The 26170-nt window shown below is 37.3% G+C and overlaps 1 protein-coding gene across 1 annotated transcript; it reads left to right on the top strand.

The window, feature by feature from the left end:
• The first annotated feature begins 534 nt into the window (after positions 1 to 534).
• Positions 535 to 24110, top strand: LOC118757006. The gene is made up of 2 exons (XM_036491737.1): positions 535 to 4845; positions 24093 to 24110. Exons 1-2 carry the CDS (start codon positions 535 to 537, stop codon positions 24108 to 24110), a joined length of 4329 nt encoding a protein of 1442 aa, XP_036347630.1.
• The last annotated feature ends 2060 nt before the right edge of the window (positions 24111 to 26170 follow it).

The following is a 26170-nucleotide window of genomic DNA, read 5'->3' as shown; positions in this document are numbered from 1 at the left end:
CATATAAGACATTGTTGATTAATGCACGCAAATGAAAGTAGACGTAAAATGTGGAATATGCTTATGTCAACAAAAACGTGGGAATGAAGCATTTGCATTAATTATGCTTATGTAAACCAAAACGTGGGAATAAAGCCTTTACAATAATTTTGCTTACGATCCAAAGTTTTTATGCCCTTATTATTTAGCTACGTAAGCATTTAGTTTGTATAAAAACGTAATCATTAATTCAATAAACAAGGCCAGTGCAGCAGTTTAAGGAGCCACAAAACTAATCTAAAAGAAGAAAAATGGATCGTTTCGAGGATTTGGCCAGACAACAAAGAGAAACGGGCGGCAATATCGAATCAATTGTCCGAAACTTTAAAAAAGGACCCGCAATCCAGGAAGCAGTCAATCAGCTATTACGAAGAGCGATTGGGAAGACTGGACAGCGAGTGGTCGAAGTTTGAAACAACTGACAACAAACTTCGACTGCTTGAAAACCCCCAGCTGGATCACGACTACTTTACGAAGGACTACTATAACAATATAATGGAAATTGTAAATCAGTACAAGGAGATTTTCGAGTCCGCAGTGCTCCAATTGGCTCAAACCCCGACGAGAGAATTGCGCTTAACAACTAATGAAGGAAGTACGTACCAACATGATGCTTCAGCTTCAAAAGTCAACACAGAAGCACGGCATGATACCGGAACCAAACAGGCAGCTTCCAACGAGTACACTAAACTAGTCCGCAGACAAGGGGTAATGATGGCCTCGTTGCGACGGTTACTGAACGACAACGTTTCACCACAATGTGTTCCAACAATTAATAAACTGTGGGAAAATATAGAAGACATTCACTTCAGGATATATGAGATGTTCGACAACCCAACCGAGCAGGGCTACAAGGTCGATAACTTCATTTCACTTGAGGAAAAGGTATGGAGTACTTTGCAAGCAGCTAATAGTGACTCCCATACTGAGCAATCTTCAAACCAACTTCCGATTAAACTGCAATCCATTTCATTGCCGAAGATAATAATTCCAAAATTCGATGGCACCTATTTAAAATGGCAAGAATTTCATGACCTATACTCGCAACTGGTAATAAATCAACCTCTTTCAAAAGTTCAGAAAATGTGGTACTTGAAAACTCACTTAGTGGGGGAGGCTGGAAATCTAATTAAACATTTCGCATCAACAGGAGAGAATTTTGATGCAGCTTGGTTCATGCTTCTAGAGCGTTACAACAACAAACGCTTGCTGGTGAGCAAGTTAGTACATGAGCTAACTACTACACCTGGAAGCACATCAATGGACAATGTCAAAAAACTGCATGACACAACACAAGAATGTCTATTAGCATTGCAAAATTTGCAGACAGACACATCAACATGGGATCCACTTCTGCTCCCCCTTCTACTAAAGAAACTGGATCAACCGACTCGTTTGCGGTACGAACAATCATTATCAAAGCCACGGGAGGTACAAACACTCAAGGAATTCCTGCAATTTCTGGAGAAACACTTTCAATCCATGGAAGCGATGGGTGTCAAAGACAAATCTACAAGCTCAACTGCAAAGGTGTGCACTTCAGTCACATCCAAAGGTCATAGAAATGACACTTGCAGCATGTGCAAAAAAGGAAAACATCCATTATTTTCTTGCAAGGAATTTTTACAACAGTCTCCATCGGCACGCTTTCAGTTCATACAAGGGCAGAAATATTGCCACAATTGCCTAAAACCAGGACATGGTTCTAAAAATTGTATATTAAGAAACTGTCTGAAATGCAACAAAAAACACAACACGCTGTTATATTTCGAGGATTCAAAAAGGGATGTGAGCAAAGACATTACATCAGTAGCCACTCCAACACAAGGCAACGAATCGCAAAGTACTACACCATCCAGGACCAAATCAACGCCATCAAAAGACGAAGCAGCGTCACTTACCACCGCAAAGCACACAAAGTCAAACCCGTATGTACTACTCAGCACTGCCATGGTGAAAGTTAGAGGAATCGGAACAGAAGTGCAGTGTCGGGCAATTCTCGATTCAGGCTCACAAGTTAATTTTGTGACTGAACGATTGGTTAAACGTCTTGGCATCTCAACTAAACCATCATCAATCTCCATTAGTGGCATCGGGTCAAGGAGCACTAAGATACAGCATCGAGTCAATGTGGCGCTACAGTCTCGGATCAACAACTTTACAACACGGCTAGAGGCAGCGGTATTGCCTCAGATTATATCCCCGCAGCCGTCGCAAGAAATCAAGATCGACGAATGGCAAATTCCTGAGAATATCATGTTAGCCGAGCCATCATTCAATCGTCCTGACAAAATTGATATATTGTTGGGGGCGGAATTCTACAACCAACTGATGGCAGCAGGGAAAATCAAACTGTCAGGTGACCTACCCATTCTGCAAAATACAGTGCTGGGATGGATCATCGCGGGAAAAGTTGGTGGCAACTACATCTCAAATGCAATATGTGGAATCTGTACCAAAGATGACATCAACTTAGATGCAGCCATTGCTCGATTATGGGAACTTGAGGATGTTGCAACTGTAAGAAAACAACATTCCGTAGCAGAAAAACAGTGCGAAGCTCATTTCGCACAACATACACACATCAATGAAAATGGGAGATTCATGGTAAGGCTACCATTTCATGAAAATCCAGAGGCCTTAGGGGAATCCTATGGGATGGCGTATAATCGATTCCTGGCCTTAGAACGTCGACTGGCAAAATCGCTCCAGACAAAGAATCAATATGTACAATTTATGGAGGAATATGAGAACTTGGGGCACATGACGCAAGTGGATATTGATTCCATCAGTAAACCTAGGTACTTCATTCCTCACCATTGCATTGTGAGACCCGAAAGCCGCACTACAAAATTACGTGTGGTGTTCGACGCATCAGCAAAATCGTTCACTGGCATGTCGTTGAATGACCTTATGTATACCGGACCCACTGTTCAGAGCGAGCTTTTCACCATTTTACTTCGCTTCCGTTTGCCCAGGTTCGTCTTCACCACAGATGTAGAAAAAATGTATCGACAGATGCTCATTCAACCGGACGAACTCAAATTCCAACTTATCATCTGGCGAAAGGATTCAAGCCTACCAATAAAGCATTATCAGCTAAATACAATCACATATGGGACAAGATCTGCTCCATATTTAGCCACCAAATGTTTGCAGAAAATTGCAAAAGAAAATGCATTACAATATCCGCTTGGTGCTCAGTTTCTACAGGACAATTTTTATGTAGATGACGGAATCGGTTGGTCAGACAGCTTAACCACGACGATGGAAATCCAACAGCAACTGATACACATTTTAAAACAACGTGGTCTTAACCTAAGAAACTGGTGCGCCAATCACTCACAATTACTGCAAAATGTTAGCAGGGAGGAACAAGAAGTTGATATAGCCTTTGACAATGACATCAATCAAACTATTAAAACGTTGGGGTTAACATGGATGCCTAAGATGGATCGATTCTGCGTAAAGGTATGCCTAGGAAGCTGCAGTCTTGCAACTAAACGCTCAGTCAGCGCCGATCTTGCAAGGCTATTCGATCCGTTGGGGATACTAGCACCAATTGTAGTCATGGCAAAAATGTTTATTCAAGATCTCTGGCAACTGAAGCTGACATGGGATGAAGCATTACCAGCCGATTTGAATGAGAGATGGACAACATTTCGAAATGATTTGCAAAAATTGAACAACATGCAAGTTTCACGGCACGTGTTTGAAGGATACATCCCAGCAAAAATTCAAATTCATGTCTTCTCCGACGCATCAGAAAAGGCATATGGTGCTGCGATTTACATTAGATCCGAGCTGGATGAGGGACGAGTACAAGTGAGGCTGCTCTGTGCAAAATCTGGTGTGGCACCCTTGAAACGGCAAACTATTCCTCGGCTTGAGCTCTGTGCATCAGTACTGGGTGCTCAACTAACTACAAGGGTCAAATCAGACCTTAGGCTAGACGATGTGGCTACATACTTTTGGACTGATTCACAAATCGTGTTGGCATGGATTAACTCATCCTCAGCATCATACCAAACATTTGTGGCAAACCGTATAGCTGTTATTCATGAGCACACTACCGCTGAACAATGGCGGCATATAAGCTCAAAAGACAACCCAGCTGACATTCTATCACGAGGACTGCCGCCGGGGAGACTAGAAACCTGCAATATGTGGTTTTATGGGCCAACAATCTTGCTTGGTAAAGAAGACACTTGGCCTTCAAAGTATTCCAAGGCATTATCAGTAATCGACGAAGGTATCAACATGGAACGGAAAGGGGTGACATCAGTCGCTGTTGCAACCACTGGACATGAAGGAAGCGTACTTTATAGCATTCGACACAATGGCTCTTTCAAAACATTACAAAGAGTGACAGGCTACATGCTGAGATTTATCAACCAGGCCAGAAACCAATCGCGGGAGTCAGACATTCCCTTGACCGTACACGAATTGGAAAAAGCGCTTGTGGTAATCGTTCGTACAATGCAGCAATCGGACTTTGAGGAAGAGCTTCAGCACCTTAAAAAATACAACGAAGTTCGCAAAAACAGTTTTTTCCGCAGCCTGTCACCGTTTCTGGACAATAATGGTATCATCCGAGTTGGAGGGCGTCTACAAGCATCAGAACTTGCATACGATGCCAAACACCCTATGCTAATTCCACATAACAATTCACTCGCCAAATTATTAGTACAAATGATCCATAAAGAAAACCGTCATTGTGGACCTCAAGCGCTCTTAGCTTACACAAGGCAAAGATTTTGGCCTATAAAGGGAAAATTGCTGACACGATCAATTGTGCTCAACTGCGTAAGATGCACCAAAGCTAAGCCAAAACTAATGAGTCAAATTATGGGGAACTTGCCTTCAACAAGAGTAACTCCAGCAAGACCATTCATCAACTCAGGCGTGGACTTCTGCGGGCCATTTTGGGTTCACTTCAAGATAAGGGGAAAGAAACCCCAAAAGGCCTATGTAGCGGTATTTTGCTGTTTTGCCACAAAGGCAGTGCATTTGGAATTAGTCAGCGACTTAACGACGGATGCGTTTATTGAAGCCTTAAAACGATTTATAAGCCGAAGAGGACATTGTCAAAATTTATATTGTGACAATGCAACCAATTTTGTAGGCGCGAAAAACCAGCTTTCTGAACTTACTGACGTTGTTTATGGAAATTCATCACGAGAATCAATAGTAAAGCAGTGCAGCGGAAAGGGAATAACATTTCATTTTATACCTCCTAGGACTCCACATATTGGCGGTTTATGGGAAGCAGCGGTAAAATCAGCTAAGCATCTACTAATAAGAAGCACCTCGACAGCGTCCTTAACGTATGAAGAATTGGACACGGTAATCATCGAGGTGGAAGGAATCCTAAATTCCAGACCAATCAGCCCAATGTCCGACAATCCTAACGATCTAACAGCTTTAACTCCAGGCCACTTCCTCATAGGAGAACCCCTTAATGCCCAAGTTGATCCAACGTGTAGGCCACAGCAAACAAATTTATTAACAAGATGGAAACTTGTTTCTCACCTCAAACGCGAGTTTTGGAATCGGTGGTCCCGCGAATATTTATCGGACCTTCAGCTGCGAAATAAGTGGAAGACACAACACAACAACATCAACGTAGGTGACATGGTGATCATCAAAGAAGACAACACACCGGTACTGCAGTGGCCATTAGGAAGAATCATCAATGTATATGAAGGAAACGACGGTGTAGTGAGAGAGGCTGATGTAAAAACTGCTAGTGGCACTTGCAAGAGGCCTATTCATCGGCTTACCCAAGGAAACAAATGATGCCACAGAACGACAATCAACCAACAAACTGCTTGAGGAAGACAAAATTCCATCAAGGAGGAATAATCCTTCGTTACACCAAGGACTTGCTACACTTCTGATTACCCTACTCATCTTACCACTGGCTTTAGGAGCTGAACTTCAAAATAAGCGATTTGGATCAAGGCTTGGCATTCATTTTGAAGGAATAGGCTCAACAGCCATATCAACCACTGATTGGAACCTAATAATCTACTATGACATGGAAGGATTTTTGGTAGAACTAGCAGCGCTGTCAAATGGCACAAGGGCCCTGCGCCATTTATGTCAAGAAATCACACAAAAAAGCTCATGTCTTTCTCTGGTAGCACATCTTGAGCAGACTGAAAAAGAATTGCAGTTAGATTACGCAATAGTAAAATCTAATCGGCGTAAACGAGGTGCCATTGATGCAGTTGGTAATATCGCTCATTCTTTGTTTGGAGTACTGGACGCAGAATATGCAGAACAAATGTCCAAAACAATCACACACGTTAAGGAAAATGATGTACATCTGCTGCACCTGATCAGAAATCAAACATCCATTGTGGATTCAACCATCAACATTTTGAAGCGGGATCAAAAAGCGGTCAAGGGGAAGTTCGACATCATTGATCAACAAGTGAGTCAAATATTCCAGAGGATCAGCAACGACACACATGAGATATACCAAGAAAAATTATTTCGAATCTTTTCCTCGTTATCCATCCAACTCACACTTATGGCAGCCAGTTTGCAAAGAATGCAATCTGCATTATTAGCCGTTCTAATAGATACTCATCACGGAAAAATAAGTCCTCTTCTGCTGACGTCCAGTCAATTGCAAGACGAAGTAAACAAAATTAAACTTCACTTATCAGCACCATTGGAACTGCCTGTAAACCAAGAAGATTTACTCCAGCTATACCAACTCATGACGGTTAAGGGAGGACTTACAGAAAAGCATGTTGTATTCAGCATCACATTGCCTCTGGTAGAGCATGATCGATATGACTTATTCAATCTGCTACCAATTCCTACTTGGACTAATGGGACTATGATTGAAATAAGTCCGTGTGCTGCAGTTTTGGCAATAAACACAGCTCTCGGTCAATATTTCCCGCTGAGCATCTCCAAATTTCAATCTTGTGTGGATATTAAAAATGGAAATTACATCTGTTCTAAAATTCAAATTCGTTATAGTCACGGATGAACCATGCGCATCTGAAGTAAATTTATTCAACAACAACACCCAGTCAAGTTGTCAACTGCGAAAAACACCAAACGATGTTGCATGGATATCACTACAGCATACAAATCAATGGATTTATGCCACGTCAGTTTCATCTCGTGCAACCGCAGTATGTGGAAAAGAAATCATTCAGGTGATTCTAAAAGGATCAGGACTGTTATCACTCCAACCAGACAGCATACTCAAACATAATTTTATATCAGTTCAAGCAGATCAGTTGATATCGACGAGTCTTTGCTCGTCCTACACTAGCCTGGGAGAAATTTCCGAAGTAGCTGCAGCAGAACATATAAAGCCTCTTCTTCAATCACGGGATGATGAGAAATACATAACACAAATACAAAACCTCACGTCCTTACAATCATCATTGGCCAATCAACGCATATTAGAACTCCCAAACAAACTTGAAGCACAAAATGCGCACCACATAACGGTTGGGTACACTGCCTTGGTTACAGTTTTGTGCCTTTTGGTGTTCATGCTAGTCAAAAGAAAATATAAAACAGCCAAACAGGAAACATTGCACGCATCCACGACTGCGAGCACATCCGGTCAAAATGAAAAACCCACACCTGCGCCTCGACATTCTCAAGGAAGTTTGGACTTTACGATAAACATTTAGGACAGAACCTGCTAAGGAATTCGAGCTGCGCTCACCGGGGGGAGGATGTTATTAAATAAGAAAAGTCGACATATTAATATTGCATTGGCTTTATTCAACAGGGTATTAATTTTCGCTTGCATTCTTTTATGCGTAGCGTGCACTTTATGCCTTTTAGTGTATTCTTATAGCCAAATAATTTGGCATGTGTCAAGTTACATATAAGACATTGTTGATTAATGCACGCAAATGAAAGTAGACGCAAAATGTGGAATATGCTTATGTCAACAAAAACGTGGGAATAAAGCATTTGCATTAATTATGCTTATGTAAACCAAAACTTGGGAATAAAGCCTTTACAATAATTTTGTTTACGATCCAAAGTTTTTATGCCCTTATTATTTAGCTACGTAAGCATTTAGTTTGTATAAAAACGTAATCATTAATTCAATAAAGATCACTTGAAAGCAATCAAGCAAACAACAGTGTTCGAACTTGGCGTAATCGCTATTATTCTGAACAAATATATATAAATTTTTTTCTGTGCTTTAAATACCTGCATTGGTTTCTTTCTTTATTATGATCTATTTGGACCAATCTTAAAAAAACTACTGGACACAAAAGAAGAAAATGTGCTTTGTAATTCTTAAACAAATTTTCGTTATTTGCTTTTGATGTTACATGTATTCGTTTCAATAATTTCAAATGGGGCACTTTGGGGAATTTTTTTAGCAAAAATTTTAAAAACAGTAATTTTTTTACTTGTCGGGCAATATTTTTTTCATAGGGATATACATTGGATCTTTGGCTAAAAACTTCTGTGGGAAAACTGTCCCTTTACTATTTAAAGTCAAAGAGTAAGCAGAAATGATCAAAGTCTGGCTATAAAGAGAATCGATGCTCAAATAACTAAAAAGCTATAGGTCTGACCTTTAATTAGATAAGAATTACGTTACTATCTGAGATTCAAATACTTATAAAAAACGGGGCGCTTTTTTTAAAAAATAACAATATTCTGATCCGATTCGGCTGGCAGCCACGACTTTGATAACAGAATTTTGTTCAAAACTTTCATTCCAGGAAAATAATAATTTATTTTCCATATCCACCCAAGGTGGTGTTGTTTCATCAGCTGTGAGAAGCGTTTGATTGTCACCTTTTTTATTTCGCTAGTGAGTGAGTGAAAACGTGCGAGTGTATGTATTTTCTCTCGCCCTTTTCCACTCGTGGAAGAATAGCTGCAATTTGACAATGGCACGCTAAAAGCAAAAACAAAATACAAGTAATTGGTGTATTTGTTGAATCGATACCACCTTATATGAATTCTCCTTATTCGCCTATTTAGCTCGGTATAAGCACAAATCTTTCAAAGCAGTCGCAGAGGAAAGTATTAAAAATGAATTACAAAAACTAAAATCGAAAAACGCTGATGAAGTTACAGATTCCCCAAATTCTGAAACAGCCAAAGGAAAAACCTGACACATCTGGTATGGCTTGTAAGCGCTGTTTAAACAACGATCTAGTCATTATTCTAGATTCTAATTGTTTCATAAAAATACTTGACATCCGCATTAGCTGTTAAATACTCGCATCCGGATTCGCATCCGCGGATGTCTAAAATTCCACACTTGCAACATACCTAGTATGTACACTCCCAGGTCCAAACATCGACGCGGACCACTATCTTGCTGCAGACAAGATACGCACCCACCTCTGTGCAGAAAAAAAATGTGCGCCCAAAAATGCAAGGAAAGCTTAACGTCGAAAAGCTGAAATCAGAAAGCACTCTTCAACAATCCGACATATGCGAGCAGTGGAAACACATTTCCAGTTCATTAAGTACCGCCGTCGAAGAAGTAATCGGATTTCAGCGAGTCCGAAAGACTGGTACGATGAGGAGTGTCAGGAAGCTGCAGAGAAAAGAGATGCCGTCTGCAGGGCCACGCTGCGATCGGGCGCAACGGGCGCCATGTGGGACCGCTACAGGTATCTGAAGAGGGACGAGACGTATTTGCCGCAATAAGAAGAGAGAGGCCGAAATACGTGAGTGCGAAGAGCTGGAAATGCTGGTCGACAGGAAGAATTCCCAAAAATTTTACCAGAAAGTTAGGCGACTCACGGAAGGTTCCAAGACAAGGGCGTACTCCTGTAAGAACAACAATGATGACCTAGTAACCGATGTTCAGAGCTTAATACTTAAATAAAGGAGGGAACACTTTTCCGCCCTACTGAATGGTAGCAGCACGGAAAGTTGTGGAGAAGAAGAACCCGAGCCCGCAGTTGATGATGACGGAGTCGACGTTCCACCGCCTGACTATGACGAGGTACGAATAGCAATAACGCGGCTGAAAAACAGCAAAGCTGCTGGAGCTAACAGCCTGCCAGCTGAGCTATTCAAGTACTGTGGCGAGGAGTTGATAAGGTGCATGCATCAACTCTTATGCAGAATATGGTCAGACGAAAGCATGCCCGACGACTGGAATTTAAGTTTGCTCTGCCCAATCCACAAGAAAGGCGACCCCACCATTCGCGCCAACTACCGCGGGATCAGCCTTCTAAGCATAGGTTACAATGTCTTCTCGAGCATATTGTGGGAAGGGTTGAAGCCCACCGTCAACGAACTGATTGGGCCTTATCAACGTGGCTTCAGGAATGGAAAATCCACCATAGACCAGGTATTCACAATACGCCAAATCTTGGAAAACACCCGCGAGAAGGGAGTTGACACTCACCACCTATTGTCGACTTCAAAGCCGCTTTCGATAGCACTAAAAGGAGTTGCCTATACGCCGCGATGTCTGAATTTGGCATCCCCTCGAAACTGATACGGCTGTGTAAAATGACGTTGAGCAATACCACCAGCACCGTCAGAATTGGGAAAGACCTCTCCGAGCCGTTTCCTACCAAACGGGGTTTCAGAAAGGGTGACTCCCTTTCATGCGATTTCTTTGATCTGATGTTGGAGAAGATATTAATTGCTGCAGAACTGGACCACTCAGGAACAATTTTCTACAAGAGCGTGTAATTGCTGGCGTCCCCCGGTGACATCGACATCATCGGTAACAAGAACCGTAAAGTCTGTTCTGCCTTTTCCAAGTTGGATAGAGAAGCAATTCGAATGGGTCTGGCGGTCAACGAGGACAAGACGAGGTATCTCCTGTCATCAAACAAACAGTCAGCTCATTCGCGTCTTGGCACCCACGTCACTGTTGACAGTTATAATTTCGAGAAAGTAGAGAATATCATTTACTTGGGAACCAGCATTAATACCGATAATAATGTCAGCATGGATATCCAACGCAGAATCACTCTTGCCAACAAGTGCTACCACGGACTGAGAAGGCGATTCAGGAGTAAAGTCCTCTCTCGACACACGAAAACCACACTCTATAAGGCACTCATCATGCCCGTGCGGGTAAATGGCGCAGAAGCATTGACAATGAAAACATTTGATGAGGCAGCTCTTAGAGGTTTAGAAAGAAAAACTATGCGGAAGATTTACAATGGAGCGATGAGTTGTATGAGCTTTACACTTAAACCACTTACTTTACTTGACTTTTCAAACTTTTGACTTTTGACCACTTATAGCACCTGTAATATAAGTTTGCACAAAAAAAGTTATATACCGTTTAAATAAGAACAAAATGCGGACCACGCCCATATTTTAACTTTTTTAGCTGTTTACATACATACCTTAAATAAAAATAATTTTTTAACAAAGGCCCAATTTCAAACTTCGAAGTTCAATATCTCGATTTCGAAGGCTAACTTTGAAAACGGAGAATTAACTTTTTTAATTATGACTGAATCTCTTTGGTTTAGTCCAATACCCAGCCAAGTGTTGTACGTATTTCTATACTAATTAGGATTAGTATCTAATCATCAGGGAACGGATTTTTAGGACCTAAAAACTTATAAAAAAAGGCAAAATAAAACAGCGAAATAGGCTGGAAAAGGCAAAATCAAATAGCGTAATAGGCAGGAAAAGGTACTAGACATCGCAAAAAAGGCAAAAGAAGGCATTAAAAGGTCAAAAACCGCAAATAATAAAAAATACATTTAATTTAGAAATGTTTATATGCACTACAAGTAAAAAGAGAAAAACTATGAACTAGTTTCATTATATGAAAAATGTTTACTTTGAATATTTGAATATTTTCTTCTTTCCACTTTTTAACTCACAAAACTTTAGTCTCTATAGTTGTAGTAAAGAACCATAAAATGCCTTTTGATGTTTTCTGGCAGCATTTTCATTCGATTTTCGCGAAGAAAAGCTTTGAATGTACTGAAGGTGCGTCCGACATGAGTTGGTACCAGTGGCGTCCAATTTAAATATGGAACATTTAAAACTATCATTTTATCAGGAATACGGGCTTTTTTTCCTTGCCCTTTACAATTAAAGGTAGAAAAGGCAACATCAAATGTACATATATGGAATCAGGGAAAGCTAAATCGTAGACATTCTTAATCGAATATACTCGTATCTCTTTAGCAGAAAGAAAGGCAATTTCCATAAAATCCGTTCCCTGCAAATCATATACATACACTTAGGTGCAAAATTGAGTCAATAATGAACAAATTCACAATTTATGCGTTTTTCGGTGGTTCTTTGGCGAAATTGTAATGAACTTTTTTTGGCATATATTAGATTATAGTTTAAAGCACAAGGAAATTATAACTTTGTTCACATAACGGTTGTTTGTAACAGGCAAAACGAACAGAGATAGATATAGACAAATGTATACATAAATGATCAGAATGAAAAGAGAAATCGATTTAGCGGTGACTGTCTGTCCGTCCGTCCGTCTGTGCACACGATAACTCGAGTAAAAATTTAGATATCTTAACGAAACTTGGTACGTGCACTTCTTTCGGGCGTAGGACGTATGGTATTGAAAATGGGCAAAATCGGACCATAACCACGCCTACCTCCCATATAACGGTAATTTTCATAAATACGAAAACTGCGATATTTTAGTAAATACTGAAGATTATTCACTCAAAATTGATATTTACAATAAGTTTTAGACGAAAAATAAGAATATTGTAAATTTTTGGAAAATGGGCGTAGCCACGCCCACTTATGGTTACATGTATATATCTTGGTAACCGCTGCTCCAATTTCTTCCAAACTTGGCACAGTTGTTGGCCTTGGTATAACATACGAAATGGAAAATTTTTAAAATCGGACAATAACCACGCCCACATCCCATATAACGGTAATTTAGAGAAATACGAAATCTTCGATAAATCAGTAAATATTAAAGCTAATTTATTCAAAATTGATGCTTGCAACAATTCTTTACCAATAAATGCATTTATGGTAAAATTTTGGAGAATGGGCGTGGCACCGCCTACATATGGTCAGATATATGTATCTCGGTAACCGTCGTACCAATTTGTACCAAAATCGGTATGGTTATTGTGCTATCCACACAAAAGCATAACGTTGAAAATTATTGAAATCGGACTAAAATTACGGCTGCTTTTCATATAACGGTAAATTTCAGAAATGCTTGAAACTTCAATATTTCGAAATTTAAGGACGCTCAAAATTGATACTAACAACAATCCCTAGAAAAGAAGTAACATTGTTTGGAATTTTGGAGTATGGGCGTGATATCGCCCACATATGACTATATATGTAGGTTTATCTCATTATATCTAACTGAACGTTCTATCGAAGATGTTTAAAATAGGGGTAAATGCACCCCGGCTTACAATGTAAAGGTAGTTTTTGGAAAGGTGGAAAACATATATTTAATACTTGCGTCGGGTATTTAATGTTCGGCTCGACAAAAACTTAGACGTTTAATAGCGTTAGACAGAATATCTACCGCTAAGGAAGTTGTAGGGTGCGTTAGTGGAGATGCTAGCGTATTGACCGTGAGAAGAATGCTTTATAAAGCAGGATTGAAGGCGATGGTGAAGAAAAAAAGCCACTTCTGTCGACCAGTGACATTAAAAACAAATCGCAGTGGCGGAACGATAAAAGAAAGTTACAGGGAATTTTTATTTTTCATTTAATTCCATGAATTTTATAATAAATTAAATAATATAAATGTCACACTGAGGTTTTTATGTGAAAAAAAGAAGAGATTAATTAAATAAAATAGCTTTACACGCGTATTTTGGTACGCAGATAATTTCCAGAAATTTTAACTAAAAAGCTTGCAATTGTAATGAAACTTTGTTGATTTATTTTTAATTTTTGCACAAAGTTTGGAATTGGAATTTATATAGTTTTTGTTGGACAATTTATAAAAAAAAAAATGCGAAAAAAATTTCAAATGAACATTGCAAATATTATATAAAGATCTCTGCAATTTTGATTGAGTTACTATAGTTATTTATTCCTTTTTAACTAAACAGTGGGTAAATTTTTACTCAGTGAAAAATGGAGATATATGTTTGAGTTAAACATTCTAAAATAATTATATTGTAATCTATTTAAAAATTTTCAAATCGTTTTTTTATTTTCAAGTTGGCTTTAAAATAAAATGTTAATACTTCATCATAAAGTTTCAGTTAGTATAAGCAAACATCGTTAACAAAGGGGCAGAGTAAAATAATCCCTTTAAAATTTATTTTCAAGCGCTACTGAGGATACGTCGCTTGAATGTATTTGCCACAAATATTCACAGATACTAATGCAAGGAAAAGGCACCCCGAAATTCTGCATATGGAAACTGTGCATACGAAATAATGCATATGAAAAAAACCGAAATAATGCATATGTGCACAGTTTCGGTTGAAAACCGCAATAATGCATATTAGAAAACCCGAAATTATGCAATATGCACACTTTCGTTTGAAACCCGAAATAGTGCATATGAGAAAAACGAAGTAATGCATACATGCACAGTTTCGACTCAATACCGAAATAATGCATGTGACAAAAACCGAAATAGTGCATACATGAAAACGAACTTCTATCTAAATGCACAGTTTCCATATGCGCAATTTCGGTGCCCCGATAAGAGTAGGACATCAAATTTCATTGTGGCTGCAATTCACAACAGGATTGCAAATTCAGTTTGTGAATGTGCTAGGGTTATGTGGGTGCCAAGTAATGTAGGCATTGGTCTAAATGAAAAAGCTGATTGCTATGCTAAGGCCGCGGTTGGAAATGGGTCGATTGTAAGGATGAAATTAACATTGGGGGAAGTTTTATGCAAGATCCGTAGTCAAATTTGGTTGGAATAGAAAATGAGTTCATTGTAGTATAGGAGGCTAATGTGGTACAGACTCATATCTCCACATATAGCCGCTTTGCCACGTGTGTCATCATCCTAACGTATGGTGAATTAAAAAAAAACAGGGATGTTTTACTATGGTAAAGCAAAAGCAGCTGATTCCTTTTTAGTCACGCAAAATATGTGATCGGGAGTGGTCGACTTTTTTCAAGCAGTAAAATATCGTGTTTGGTTTGAGCACACAAGTGAATTTTTTCCTAATCAGAAGTTGAATTTCGATAAGGTAAGTTTCCTAGTTATAAGAGTATATTGTAAAATTCTGTAAATGTACATTATTTGATAATTTATAAATTTGTTTTTAAAAAAGTCAGAAATCGGCCTTTGTGGTACACTTGATGGAGGCTAATGTGGTATAATACCACATTACCCTCCAAAGATCTAGTGTATTTTTTCCTGGCTTATATTATAGTTATTAAGACAGGATTTTTGTTTTAGATGCCGAAAAAAGGAGAAATTAGAAAATAGAAGCAAGTTAATATGGTGGCCGCGATAAAGGCTGTGCGCAAAGGTGACTTGGGAATTTTATCGGCGTCTAAAGTTTACGACGTCCCACATACAACGGTACAGCGAATGTCTCGAAGTCAAAAGCCCATACCTCAACTTTTAGGAGTTAAACTAGGTCGTAGACCAGTATTTAATGAGAAACAGGAGCAGGAACTGGTTAATTATTTACTTGAAATGGAGGCCCGCTACTGTGGGCTAACAAGAAAAGATGTTCGTTCCTTAGCTTTTCAGCTGGCAAAACAAAACAATGTTCCAAACTCCTTTTCCGTTCTAAATAATAGCGCTGGAAAGGACTGGTTGTACGGCTTTTGTAAACGACACAAAGATAAGTTAAGTATTCGTACCCCACCAGGAACTTCATTTGACAGAGCAAAGGGGTTTAATCGAGAAAGTGTTAACCTTTTTTCGATTTGTTGGAAGAAGAATATGTAAAGCGTAAATTTCCACCTACACATATTTACAACGTAGATGAAACAGGACTCTCTGTCGTGCAAAATAAGCTCTCTAAAGTTATCGGCCAGAAAGGCAAGAGACAAATTGGAGCAATGACTTCGGCCGAACGAGCTTCGCTCATAAACCTCATAAGTTGCATGATGAAAGATGCACCACCAGGTTCCCAATCTTCGTGCCACTTATCAGGTTGGGTACAAGTTGAAATATTCACGAAATTCCACTGGAAGGGGAAGAAAATCAAAAGCTACAGTATTGACCAAATCACCATACAAAAATCAATTAGAAGAAAGTATTGAGAGGAAAGGAAATCAAGGAAAAGCCAAAATTAAAAAGGAGAAAAAGTTTTAAAAAAAACCAATTCAACATACTCGGAAAGCAAAAACAAGGGTTCGTATTTGCACACACATACTCTGCTCACACACACGCCAGAAACCCATTCAACTTGTACTCACTGCTCATACACATGTGTGTGCTTAAGTGGAAAACAAACTCTGCTCACAGAAAAGTGTGTGCTGTTTGTTATTAAGCACATGCACATGTGTGTGAGCCGATTTTTGTACAAATTTCTGCCCATGCACATGCACATAATAATAATATATTTTTAAAAGAATTTGTTTATTAAACGTTATTTTTTGAAAGACAATTCAATAAAAAGTGAGATGTTGTTTGTTTTTTATATGACAGAAAACATATTAAACAAGTAAGAAAGTCTAAGTTCGGGCGGAGCCGAACGTTAAATACCCGGCGCACGTATTAAATATATGTTTTTCACCTTTCCGAAAGCTACCGCTAGATGGTAAGCCGGGGTGTATCAATTTTGAGTAAATTAGCGTCCTTAAATTCCGAATTATTGAAGTTTCAAGCATTTCTGAAATTTACCGTTATATGAAAAGCGGCCGTAATTTTAGTCCCATTCCAATAGTTTTCAACGTTTTTCTTTTATGTGGCAAGCACAATAAGAAATACCGAGTTTGGTACAAATCGGTAGAACGGTTACCGTTATACATATATGTGATCATAAGTGGGCGTGGCTACGCCCATTTTCCAAAAATTTATAATATTCTTATTTCTCGTCTAAAAATTGTTGTAAATATCAATTTTGAGTGAATAATCTTCAGTAGTTACTAAAATATCGCAGTTTTCGTATTTTCGAAAATTACCGTTATATGGGATGTGGGCGTGGTTATTGTCTGTAGCAAGGCCAACAACTGTGCCAAGTTTGGAAGAAATTGGTGCAGCGGTTACCAAGATATTCACATGTAACCATAAGTGGGCGTGGCTACGCCCATTTTCCAAAAATTTATAATATTCTTATTTTTCGTCTAAAAATTATTGTAAATATCAATTTTGAGTGAATTATCTTCAGTAGTTACTAAAATATCGCAGTTTTCGTATTTCTGGAAATTACCGTTATATGGGAAGTAGGCGTGGTTACAGTCCGATTTCGCCCATTTTCAATACCAACCTACCTTGGATTAAAAATCCAAAATCTACGTACCAAATTTCGTTGAGATATCTCAATTTTTGCTCGAGTTATCGTGTACACGGACGGACGGACAGACAGACATGGCTTAATCGATTTCTTTTTTCCTCCTGATCATTTATGTATACATTTGTCTATATCCATCTCGATTCGTTTTGGCTGTTACAAACAACCGTTATGTGAACAAAATTAATATACCCTTGTGCACAAGTGCGCTCGGGTATAAAAATTATTTTAAGATTTGAGATAGAAATCGAAGTGTATAAGTTTCTCTACGCAAAGCACACACATGTGCGTGTGCTTTATATTAATAAAAATAAAGTACGCACATGTGCCCGTGCTTTTTACCAAACAGCACACACATGTGATGTGAGAAGGTTTTTAATTTTTTATATGCACAGCACACGTGTGTGAGCGTAAAATGTTAGGATGTGCTGCGCATGTGTGTGCAAATACGAACCCTGGCAAAAACTGAAGACCTAAGCAGTGACTCCGATATCAGTGTAGTTTACGCGGAATCGGATCAAGAAAATTTTGTTGACACGCCACCGAACGAAGCTATTTGTGCCTTTTGCGGAAAAGCCTGGAAAGACGAAAAAACAACATCCGAATGGAGTGCATGCCTACAATGCGACATGGTATGGGCGCACATTGTCTGTATCCCCAGAAAAAATCCAATTTTCATTTGCGAGTCTTGTGCAGATTAATATTTGTAAGATGATTAACGTTTTGAGTACTTTTTTATGTAATTATCTTAGGTTTTCCTGATCGCAACACATTTAATGCCAAGGAGGCTTCTTACTTTACGTGTAATTTCTGATATTATTTTACTTTTTTTTTAATAAATTTTACATACATATGTGTACCCGTATTATTGCTATTGATCTAAAAAAAAGGAATACTGAACATGCTAACTAAATACTACCAAAATTTTTGATGACATTGGCTACATCGGGTAATATGGTATAGTATACCACATTTAACAGCATACCTGTACCACATTACACTCCAGTTTTCTGAGTTGGCCATTTTTCGATTTTTCAAATTTTGTGATATATTTTCTTTTAATGGCTGTTAAACAAATTCCACAGTAAAGTATCTTCTACGTAATGCTCGAGCGATTCAAATTAGCTACTACTCGTTAAAATCGGACTTAAGCTGTGGCTGTTAGTTGATACATATAAAACCTATACCACAATACCCGAAGTTCCCCTACAACGAAGGGCAGATTTTTTGCGGACAACATTGATGACATTAAAGAGCCACCGTGGTTTAGGGATAAAAAATGCGATTTAAATGTTTATGACATCAAATTGATAAATTGGTTAATGACAGGTCACACATATGGTAAAGAATATTTAAGCAAGTTTAAAAGGGGGGTAGGGGAATCATGCTCCTCCTGCCAGGTGAAGGAGAATAGCGATCACTTAATTTTTGAATCCTCAAGGTTTTCGGCTGCTAGAACCACTTATAAATTTTTTAAATTGCAAATAATCTTAAGGAATTTTTCAAATTGTCCAATTTGAATTACTTTAAAGAGCTGACACACTTTCTATGCGAGACAAGTTAAATATGTTTCTTAAAAAAAAAAAATAATAATAATAACAATAATTGCTTAAATAAAACAATATTCATGTAATATTTTCTAATATATGTATATTTAGGTATGCAAATTATTTATCTGTATATTTGCTATAACTCTTTCATCCCAAAATATTTGTATAAAGACATCAATGTTTGTGTTAATTATTTCATACTTTTATATACTTTTAAATACATATGTATGTATAATTATAATTAATAACGCTAACAGGAAAAAAGGAGGAAAAAATATATATTAAATTTATACATTGATTGATTTATACATTGATTATTATTATTGAGTATTAATATGTAACATTATAAAAAGAAAATAGTTCATAGTACTGATTTAAAATTGGCCGGGATGGGCGGTATCGGGAAGATCTGTAAAAATATGGCGGGCGGGACAGGACCAAAATCCTTTCCCGATAAAACCGCAATCCCCGCAAATTCACAAAACCTTCCTTAAAAACGATGTTTCAAACATGCACTTTTAATGTTTTATTGAGACGAAAAAGAAAAAAATAATAGGAAGATGCCAGATCTCTCATTATAATTTTTATTATTTAAAATTAATTTGAAAGACATGAACATTTTTGTCAACCTTCGATCGGTATGCAAACCTCGCCACACACGTTGAAATCTCAACCGATCGTTTCAACTTGTTGTCCGTTTGTAGCCTTCTTTAGAGATAGATATCGGAACCCACGGGACCCGCGGTACAATTCTGAAAAACGTCGGGATGGGCGGGTTCTGGACTTAAAAATCGAATTTCGGGATGGGCGGGATCGGGATTAAATATTTAGGCCCGTGCCCATCTCTAGTACAAATGTCTAAAGACAAACAGATGTATGTATACATACAGTGCAAACGCCTTGTCATGGATAACTAGATGTGAAACTCTTTCTCGTGAGAGCGCTGTCAAAGTGTGTATTTTTTATAACATTCTCCAGTAGAGCCACTGTGACGAAAACATGTATGGGCATTTATAGAGAAATTTATGGAGAAACTTTTGATTAAACACAACGGACAAAAGTTGCAATATTCTTAATATCTATTTTATATTTCAGTGTTTATATTGCCAGGAAAATTGCGCTTAGTTACAAATACTGTTTTATAGTAATATTAAAAAATGCGGGAAGAAGAAATCCACTGAATTCAATGTGATGCATTTTCCACACATTTAGTGGTAGCTCGCCACTTCGCGTGTCAGCTGTTTATCTGCCCAGGGATTGGCAGTGCTGCCAAGTACGAAAACGAGTTCCTGGGCGCGCTCTCAGAAAAAATGAGAGAGTTTCATATCTAGTTATCCATGACCTTGTCATTTCATAAGACTGCATTTTTTGGCATAGCCAAAAAAGTTGTTAATTAACAATAGATACTTGATACTTGTGTAATAGATTGTAAGTTTTCTTTTAACCTTGTGAGCCACCACTCTTGTCCTCGTGGGAGTTTGTTCTGCTGCGGGAATCAAGACTGGATCAACGCTCGCTACAGCACTCTTCAGGATAACCTGGCAACCAGTGTTGCCGTTTTAGCCCTTTGGTGGCTAGATTTAGCTACTACATACTTTTTTTTGCCACATAAATTTAAAATTGCTCCTAGCCCTTTTTTTAGCCCTTTGGAGAATTTCTTCATATTTGGCATGAAAAAGTTGTATATGCTTAATTTGATCTAATTTTTTTCATGTATGTAAGAGATGAATTTTGAAACTGAGGAAGACTGATATTTATATATATTGTATGTTCCTTACGTTTTTATACATACATACTGTAAAAGTGTTAGGGCTGTTAACTTATTTATTAACGATTTAACTATAGTTTAAAATAGATAAGTTAAGTTAAGTTATTGTTAAATGGCCCATCAAGTCGACTGACCGTGTATGTTCTTGTGGTGTGATTGTACCAGCTGCTGGTGCGACTTCAAAAATTATTTGAAAATTTTATGATTGTACCAGCATGCTGGTGTCGTGAGTGATGCAATTAGCTCAATTTTCTAAGTAAAAATTATTGTTCCGGAAATTTCTTCACTAAATGAATCAAAGCCGTGTTTGTGGAAGATTAAGTTCACGATATTGCCGTTGTGAATTAAAAAAAAAAAAAACAATGTCTAACAAAATGGTAGAAAAATTATGAAATTTCGGCTCTAATCATTTCGATCTTTCCTGGACTTCATTTGTAAAGAAATAAATATTGTACCAGCATGCTGGTAAGTTATATGCTTCGAGCCTGATATTACAATCACTTGATGGAGCCAGCAAGCTGGTGTCGTATATTTCCTATTTTATACAAAAAGGTTTTAGGTATACCATTAAGCTGAAGGTACATCATTTTATTTGCTGCGGCGTTGCGTTGATCCATTGGTGCGTTGACGACGTTGAAAAATTTGCTGTTACACACCTTGCGTTGTGCCGCTCATTGTTTTGTTAACAAAAAACAGCTGATAAGCATATCCACATATGTAATTTCAAATGTCAACGCATGAACGCAACAGAAAAGTAGCCAATTGGTTTACGTACGACGGCAACTGCGTTAACGCATTTGTAACGGCGTCGTCTGTAACAGCTGTCATACAAACGCACGTGTTCAATTTTATCTGACATTGACGGCGTGACGCATTTGCCGGCGAACGCATGTTGTGTACCTTCGCTTTTACTTATTGTAAATGTTTACGTGTATACTTATATATGTATATGTAAGTAAACAATTTTAGCTACCATTTTTAGCCACAACGGCTTTTTTAGCTCTTTTTTAGCCCTTTTTTTAAAGGGATTTGGCTACCACTAAAAATGATTAGCGGCAACACTGCTGGCAACTGAGAGGGTCTTTAGACACCTTGCCATATTCATTTGCCTGCGGACATTTCTAATTATAAAAAAAAATAAAAAACTCAGTACTTTTCAGTACATTTTTATTCAAAGCAAAATTATGAATGTAAGTAACATATAATCAGGTTTTGAAAAACTGTCAGCACAGCAGCAACATCACTTTTATTTTTTCTTTTGTTTCGCTTTGAAATTTTTGATTTTCTTTCGAACGGCTTCGCTTTTGCTGTGATTTTGAAAATTGTATTCTTTTTATCGGCAGTTTAGTGAAAAAAATCTATTGCTTTCAATTTACTGTGATTGTGCTTTTGCTGTGCTGTGATCTGCTTGACTGTGCTGTGCACATGAAGTTTTGGAGCATGGTGTATATCTACCTATGTACATACATAATATGTACAGTGCCGAACAGAAGTATTGGCACAGTGAATTTTTCGCAATATATGCAAAGTTACTTATTCTAATTTATCTTCGATAATTTTTTATAAAAATATTGTTCATTCTACACCAGAAAACATAATAATAAAATCTCTAAACTTTGTGCAAAACTCAGGAAAATTCATTAAATTTGCACACTAATTTGCAACTTTTTATTCAGATTTTTTAGAAAAATTCTAAGTATGCAGTTTTATAGCCCATTCAAATTTAGTATAACAAAGTGCAAGTTTGAAGTCGCTAGAAAATCGCTTTGATTCGTCGCTTTTGTTCGTCACTGTATGTATATGATTTAGCTGACTCGCCAGGAGTGAGGACTAGCCACAAAATTTACGATACCATTTCCTTTGCCTAACGAATTTAACATGACGATGTCATTGGAACCTTCCAAGCGCTACGCGTGGCATGACCTTTCGCTAGCGAGTTGCCGTACAATCAGTAATCTATGGATTCTTTAGTTTATGGTCGTCTCTTGTCACCAGTAGAACTACAGGGTAGTGTATTTGGGCATGCATACATATAACATCTTCTATTCTGCTAATTTGATGCATCGCAGCTAAGTTATAGTCAAATTTCTATTGATTTTGCTTTTTTTCTGAATTGCTGTTGCTTTGCTTTCAATATCATAAATCCCGAAGTCAACGCACAGCAAAAGCAAATTAAATTGAAAAATTACAGCGTTTTCAAACCCTGCATATAATACTTTAAAACGCCAGAGTACTTGTTTTTAACAATATTTTGGTATATAAATAATATAGTTCATAAAAAATAAGTGTTATTCATTTTAACATGAGTGTACACATTATTGTACTCAGGCATGATAAAAAAATAGGAAGGTAGAACCGCTGAGAGGAATTTTTCGAATTCTTGACGTTTGCAAACAATTTAATTTTAAAATTTTACAAACAAACTCACACACACATTCTCATTTTCAATCTCAAACAACAACAACTTTGAACAATTCCTTTTTTTTACTCTCAATTTTATATGATTTCAAAATGTTGACAAACTTCAAAAAAAAAAATCATGGCCGACGAACTGAGAGAACGGTTTTACCTTACTATGTTTTTATCATGGTACTCAGGAGCCAATAAATTATTTTATATTTATGACATTTTTGAATAGCAAGAATGAGATCATTTCAATTTTCAGTGTTTAAATAGTCAAAGAATTTTATACATTTCATTTTGAAATTAATTTTAATTTGAAGTTCACTTTCAAAAAATTTAATTAGAAGCCGGTTTCTCTTTGCGCCAGGAAGCAAACTTCATACATACATACTTAAGATCCTCTCAGTTGCTTCGTTTGAGTGTGGTATTGAAAAAAAACAAAATTACGTATTTTTTAAAACTGTGGGAAGATACCTCTATTTAAGGACTTCATCTATATTTCCTCATGGCTTAAATAAAATTTCTTCAACTACGCAAAATTAATTCGCTAAAAAGTGTAGAGAGAGAATAAAGAACACGACGGTTTGAGGTTTATGAGTGGACTGACTGTTTAATGTATCAAGAATATGCTTATAAGTATTACAATTATGCGAAGCTGGTAAATAAAGTATAATAAGCTTATGAGTGCATTTTATATGCACATATACAAATACAAATACATATTTAAATACATAAGTATTTTCAACACCCTCACTTATTGTTTACAAAATTATTATTCATATTTAAAATAAAAATTTTTTTACAATATTTTTGATGTTTTTTTTAATGTAATTTGAAGTTAATTTTATACTACAGTTTTTTTTTTTGGTTTTAGCAAGATTTTGTTTTACAGTGTATTATACTTTTTTGAGATTGATACTGTCTTTTAACTTTACGATAATGTAATCGATATAAAAAGTATAGAAATTCTATTATTTTTAGAATGCAAATAATCCCTAACATAATCAAGATTTCTTGGTTGTGTATTGGAACAGGTTCACTAATATTGATATTGTTCTGTACTTCTCCATTGTTGTTGGATTTCTGCTGCTCCGATGAAAACCAGCCTCCCATGTTGTATAATATTGGATAACTGTGAGTAAAACAATAATTATTATAAATGTTAATTATTGTCTTATTTTATTATGAGCTTAAGCCCATTTGTTCAGCGCAAAATTTTGTTTTTTCTCTGCTGACTGCTTTTGTTAACGAATCAGCTGCCATTTGTTGAGTGCCAAGAAACTCCAATTTGATTGAACCTTCATCGATTTTTTCACGTATATGGTGATATCTGATATCAATGTGTTTCGTCCTTGGTCTGTATGCTTCGCTCGAGCCTAATTTGATAGTACTTTGGTTGTCACAAAAAACTTTAGTAGTTTCAACCAAGTTTTTATCAACTTCTTTGGCTAACATTTTCATCCATATTATTTCTCGTACTGTTGAAGACAATGCGATGTATTCTGCTTCTGTGCTTGATAAAGCAACTATTGGTTGCCGTTTGCTGCACCAACTTATAGCAGCATTGGACATTTTTAATACATAGCCGGAACACGATCTTCTGCCGTCGATTTCTGCTGCCCAATCAGCGTCACTAAATGCTGCCAAGTTGACATCATCAGTTTTTCGATAGCTTAGTTTGAAATCAATTGTGCCTTTTAAATATCGAAATATTCTTTTCACAGCTTGCCAATGCTCATTTGAGTGTTTTAAGTTAAACCGGCTTACATTATTTACTGCAAATGCTATATCCGGTCTAGTTCCTTGTGTTAAATATAAAAGGCTGCCCACAGCTTCTTGGTATGGTATTTTCCCCGTCAGATCATTTTTCTCAGTGATGCATTTTTCAGTCAATTTTTGACTTACTTCACATGGTGTGCCCACTGGCTTACAATCCTGCATACCAAAACGTTCAAGAATTTCATTTATATATGACGATTGATCTAGTGTAATTTCGTCGCAATTTTTGCTCTGCGTGATACGTATTCCAAGACAACTTTGAGCAGATCCCAAATCTTTCATTTTGAATTTTTTGTTAAGGTACTGCATTAGTTTTTCTAGGTTATTACTACCTTTGTAGAGTATAAGGAAATCATCGACGTATATTGCAATTATCAGATTCAATTCTTTATCATAGTAAATGCATGGATCAGTTTTACACCTTTGTAACCCGAATTCTTTTAATGCTGAATCGAGCTTTAAGTTCCACTGTCTTCCGGCTTGTTTCAGTCCGTAAACAGCTTTGTTTAGCTTACATACCTTGTTAGTGCCATCATTGTAACCTTCTGGTTGTTCCATGTATATTGTTTCTTTAAGATCACCTTGAAGAAACGCAGTCACTACATCCATTTGATGGATTTTATAGCCGTTTTTTACTGCTAAAGCCACTAAAAACCTTATTGATGTGTATCTAACCACCGGCGAGAATGTTTCATCATAATCGATGCCGTATTTTTGTGCACAGCCTTTTGCAACAAGTCGTGCTTTATATTTTACAGCTTTACCGACCTCATCTTGTTTTACTTTAAAGACCCATTTTGCTTTTATAGGCTTTCTTCCATCTGGTAGTTTCATCAACGACCAGGTGTTATTTGATCTATGTGATTCCATTTCTTCATTCATTGCATCTTCCCATTCTTTCGCTTTTTCACCGTTTATAGCTTCTGATACTGTTAATGGCTGTGAAAGAAATGCAAAAGCATTAAATTGAAAAGATGGTACAGATACCTTAGCTTTAGATCGTGTGACTCTTCTTTCTTCTTCAGATTCATCAATACTTTGTTCAGGAACATAATCTGGATCATTTTGGGTTTGATTCGGTGATTCTATCATGGTGTCATCTTCCGCAACACTTTGTACGTCTTCGTTCGATTCATCAGGTTTTATGCTAACTTCTTCAAATGTGTCTTCATCGCTTCTCTTTATTTCCCTCACTTCGTCGTTATAGATTTTTAAGGTCGACTTTGGTTGAGGTTTTTCGTAGAATATTACATCTCGACTTATAACCAGTTTCTTTGTTA

The sequence above is a fragment of the Rhagoletis pomonella genome, unplaced genomic scaffold (genome assembly GCF_013731165.1).
Source record: "Rhagoletis pomonella isolate Grant_MI unplaced genomic scaffold, Rhpom_1.0 Rhpom_scaffold_00002, whole genome shotgun sequence".
Classification (NCBI taxonomy): Eukaryota; Metazoa; Arthropoda; class Insecta; order Diptera; family Tephritidae; genus Rhagoletis; species Rhagoletis pomonella.
Note: the sequence above shows the minus strand (reverse complement) of the source record. Positions and strands in the feature narration are given on the sequence as shown.

Bases quoted from the DNA above. Each gene is read 5' to 3' on its own strand.
- LOC118757006 (XM_036491737.1), top strand. From the start codon at position 535: ATGGAAATTGTAAATCAGTACAAGGAGATTTTCGAGTCCGCAGTGCTC.